Source organism: Grammomys surdaster, unplaced genomic scaffold (genome assembly GCF_004785775.1).
Source record: "Grammomys surdaster isolate TR1022 unplaced genomic scaffold, NIH_TR_1.0 531, whole genome shotgun sequence".
Taxonomy (NCBI): domain Eukaryota; kingdom Metazoa; phylum Chordata; class Mammalia; order Rodentia; family Muridae; genus Grammomys; species Grammomys surdaster.
In genome coordinates, this window is record NW_021604950.1 from 337487 (window position 1) to 341970 (window position 4484).

Here is a 4484-nt window from a genome sequence, read left to right on the forward strand (position 1 = left end):
TGTGTGTAGAGTGTGTGTGTGGGGGGTGTGTGGTGTGCTTGCACGCTTATAGCTCTTGGAGAAGAACCAGGTTTAAGTCCTAACACCCACATAGTAGCTCACAACTGTCTGTATCTCCAGTTCCAGGGGATTCAACACCCTTTTCCGTCCTCTGTAGGCACTAGACACACAGGTGGTATACAAACGTACATTCAGGGAAACACCACACACATAAAATGAAATAATAAATACCAGTAAACTTAGGCTTCTCTAGTCTTCATCAGTTAGCTCTCATAACCGCCAAGTCCCTTTTGATCTGACCCAGCCCCAGATGCCCTTTACAAATCCATGTTGTAGAAACTTGCTGGGAAGCGTGTCATAGAAGTCTGGTGTGTTTCTCTTCTAGTGCGATTACATCAACATCCCAACAACGGTGTTCACCCCTCTGGAATATGGCTGTTGTGGACTGTCTGAAGAGAAAGCCATCGAAATGTATAAAAAAGAGAATCTGGAAGTAAGTCCATATGCCCTTTATAATCAGCCATCCGTGCTTGAAGTAACTCTTTATGTTGTAACTTTGCAAGTCTCTGTTGTGCCAATGTTAGTACTTGGGAGAGTTTTAAGTGAATCTAAACTCTGTCTCACTGCCAAAGTGATAAAAAGAATGGAGCTATGGTGGGAGGGAAGTCAGGTGTGTGAGTTAACACTTTGGAGGTGCAGGTCGGAAAGACTCTTGCCCCATGTACAATGACTCAGAGGAGCCTCCCCAGAGACTTGGCTATCCGAGTAGGGTGGGAGCTGGGGTCAGTAGCGCAGGTGTTGTGCCTCATCTCAGGAGGCAGGACAGCTCTGTGTCTGCTGATCTACTAGGTTTGTGTGAATATGACACTAGGCAGGGGTCTCAGTAGTCACCTTCTCAGCCCACACATGAGTTAGTGTGGTACCTTGGGCCAACAGCGCTCTAAATGCTTGAAAATGGAGTTTAGCGAACAGGAGGTTGTTGTATGTCTGACTAATGGCTGCACAAAGCAAAAGCGACAAGTTGGCGTTTTGGGAGCCTGGCTCTAATGCAGCCATCAGTGCGCTCCAACTGGGACCTTGGGCTTCCAATGCTGCAAGCTGTTGCAGCCTGTCAGCTTAGGGGACTAAAGAGCAAACTGAGGAGTAGGTTTTGTATGATGTTAATCTCAAGCTTTCCCCTTCTGGTCTAGGTGTATCACACCTTGTTTTGGCCTCTTGAGTGGACAGTTGCTGGCAGAGACAACAACACCTGCTATGCAAAGATAATCTGCAACAAATTGGACAATGTATGTAGCTGCTGGATGCTGTGCTTTCTAGTCTTCTCCATTTTCTCTGGGGGTTGGGCCCAGAGCCTTATTTGTGCGAAGTACACCCCCTACCCTGGGCTGTGCCTCCAGCCTGACCCACTGAGATTTTAAAATACAGCTTGGATTCTTGCCAGTTGTGTTTTTATGGTATCTCAAAAGATGGCAGTCAGGGCAGGAGTGAGCTCCCAGCTGTGTGCAGAGGCTGGCCCAGGAGCAGGTTCTCAGCCCAGCTGTTCCTGTCAGGAAACAGGAGAAGCTGCCGCCTAGAGCCCAGAGTTGAACATGGATAGTCTAGAACTGTGGCTACTAACACTTAGGCTGCCATCCAGCACTGTGTACAGTGCTCGTTTGTGTGTGCTTCATCAGTGGTATGGCGTATGCTGAGAAGAGGCCCCCAGAGAGAAGCTCCAGGGCAATAGGCAGGTACTTATGGAGCTTGGGCAGGCAGGGATGTCTCCTGTGCCTGGCTCTGTCCCCTCTGCCCCTTCCTCTGTCCTCACGGAGGATCAGAATGGAGGCCAGAATCCAATGAAAGAGCTTGGCAGTGGGCAGCCCATGGCTCACCACTACCCTGGATGCCCACTGCATGTTGCCCTGCTGAAGGTCTCCACTAACCATTCCTGAGCTCTGTTGAGTGTCAGGAGCAGGCACCTGCTCACTGGACCCACAGATCCTCCTAGTAAGACCACAGGGCTTGGGATTATGCCAGTGTTACGCCTTAGTTCCTATGTGCCGTGTTTGTGTGGCCCTCTCTCTGCATAATTCAGAAGTCACACTCCACCCATGAGCTTCATCACAGGCAGGCAAATTGAGTGTGCTAGTGAATTTGAGTGTGAGTTAGTTCTTACCACACATCTACAGATCCTTTGAGAGGCTGCTCTCTGCTCAGTTTCTTTCCTGCGATCCTGTATATTTTAGCTGTGAACTGGAGGGAGTAGTCTCCCATTCTGATCCTTAGCTTATGGGAATTCTGTGTTCTGTTTCTGTATTAAAGGACCGTGTGGTAGGATTTCACCTTTTGGGGCCAAATGCTGGTGAAATCACACAGGGATTTGCAGCTGCAATGAAATGTGGGCTCACAAAGCAGCTACTGGATGACACCATTGGCATCCACCCCACCTGTGGTGAGGTAAGGTGCAGGAGGGTGCGTGCATGTGCCTGTGTGTATATGTGTGTGTGTGTGTGTGTGTGTGTGTGTGTGTGTGTGTGTGTGTAGGCCCAGGGACAGTCTTGAGTGTCGTTCCTTAGATACTGTCCACCTCTTTTGGAGATAGGGTGTCACACAGACCTGAAGCTTGCCAATAGGCTAAGCTCGCTGGCCAGCAAGTCCCAGGATGTGCCTATCTCTGTCTCCGTGACATGGAGATTTTACAAGCATGTGCTGGCACATTCACCATGGCTTTCAGGGCTTGAACTGGAGTCCTCACATTGCCAGCTCTTTACCCAGGGTGAGTCTCCCCAGCCCACAGTGAGAACCACAGCTTCAGAACCGTTATGAAATGTGATGTCAGAGATTTTTGACTCTAATATATTTTCTCTTAGCACCCTAATTTAACGTGTTCTCTCAGTGCAGCTGGAGCATGCCCTTGTAAAGCAGCAGTAGTAACATTGCCATCTCTTGTCTTCTTTGCAAACAGGTATTTACAACATTGGAAATCACAAAGTCCTCAGGGTTGGACATTACTCAGAAAGGCTGCTGAGGCTAGCCCTGCTGCTGTTGGGTTTCCCTGTCACACTCTCACTCTGTGCCCACGACATCTGCTTGGGCACTGGGGACCAGTGCCGGGCTTTCTCCTGGCATAGAGACGAGAACATGGCAGAGGACCAGCAGCAGCAGCATAAGGAGTCTCAGCTGATGGCATGCAGCAGACAGGCTGCATCCTTGACGCCTTGGCTCGGAACCTGCAGAGGTGAGCCAAGGCCGACTCCTGCATGTCAGCCTTGACTTCTCCCCACGAGACCTTGGATGGCACAGTGAGCCCACCTCCCTTTCCCAGTTGCCAGTGCTTTGACCCTCACTTTGTTTCCATGAAGAGATTATCTTTTTGCAGTTGTGGACTTGTCTGTAAAGAGGCTTGTTGTCTAGCGTGCAGCACTCACGGATCTGTGGTGTCTGGGGACCCAGGTTACAGCAGTTGGCTACACAGGCTTCCTGCTAATATAACCTGCTGTCTGTCAGAAACCTGACTCATACCTCACTCCTTGCACAGCTCCTGAGGGGAGAACCTTAAAGCCATTTTCCTCCTAGCCTCTAGTCTAATGGAGCATCACAAAGAAGAGAAAAAAAAATCCTTGTATTGCTATCGTTTTTCCATGTTTATCTTAAGGGTACTATTAAAAAAGATTTTACTACAGTTTGTGCGAGCTAATTTGTTAAACATGAAACATGATTTGTTAAGTCATGATCCATTGAAAAAATATTTCACAAAAATTTAAAAAATGTCCATATTGTTTTGTTTCTGAGGCAGAGTCTTACTAGGTGTTATAACAAGGCTGTCCTGGAACTCAAAATCCTCCTGCTTCAGCCTCCAAAAGGCTAGGATTGCAGGCTTGCACCACCACAGCAGGTGGCCCTTTGTCTTTACACATCCATTGTCTTGGGTAGTCTGAGGTGACCAACAGCACATGTTGTTACAGGGAAATCATACTTCACATCTGATGTCTAACCAATGCTCCAAGCACTGGCTGAACCATCAACTAAATGACAGGCCTGACCAGGTAAGATGATGTGTTGAGCTCAAAGGAAAGAGGTCTGTTTCTAGCTAGTGTGGCTGGGCACAGCCTGGATGGAGAGAGAAAAGAGGGGCAGGTGTGTGTATGTGGGGGAGGGGGCAGGGTCTGTATGGAAGGGTCTGACTGTCCTGACTCATGACTCCTGTACCCCAGCACCAGGGACAGACTGCACTCAGGTGTCTTTGCATCTAGAATGGCCCATGTGGGAATCAGCTTCTGAGACTGCTGGCTGTTCTCTCACTGCTGTGAGATCCTATGGGTACCAGGTCACTTGGACCCAAGGCCACCAAGATCCCTTACCTGTGATCACTTCCCCCACAATTCAGAGGTGGTACATGGCTGTTGCCCTTTGGGGACAGTGAGTTCAGAATGCTTAACAAATGTGGGTGGCGTTAGCCTTATTGTTCTCAGGAAGAGATTTAATCCTGGAACACACAGTGGTGC

At 48.9% G+C, this 4484-nt stretch overlaps 1 protein-coding gene across 1 annotated transcript in view; it reads left to right on the forward strand.

Moving 5' to 3' along the window:
- The window catches only part of Txnrd3 (thioredoxin reductase 3), a 31097-nt gene extending 27433 nt beyond the window's left edge, over nt 1–3664 (forward strand). Inside the window, exons 13-16 of the mRNA XM_028781745.1 lie at nt 386–493; nt 1191–1286; nt 2302–2436; nt 2945–3664. Coding sequence (XP_028637578.1) covers nt 386–493; nt 1191–1286; nt 2302–2436; nt 2945–3007 — 402 coding nt within the window. The 3' untranslated portion in view covers nt 3008–3664. The remainder of the gene's footprint in view (nt 1–385; nt 494–1190; nt 1287–2301; nt 2437–2944) is intronic.
- Nucleotides 3665–4484: the final 820 nt, after the last annotated feature.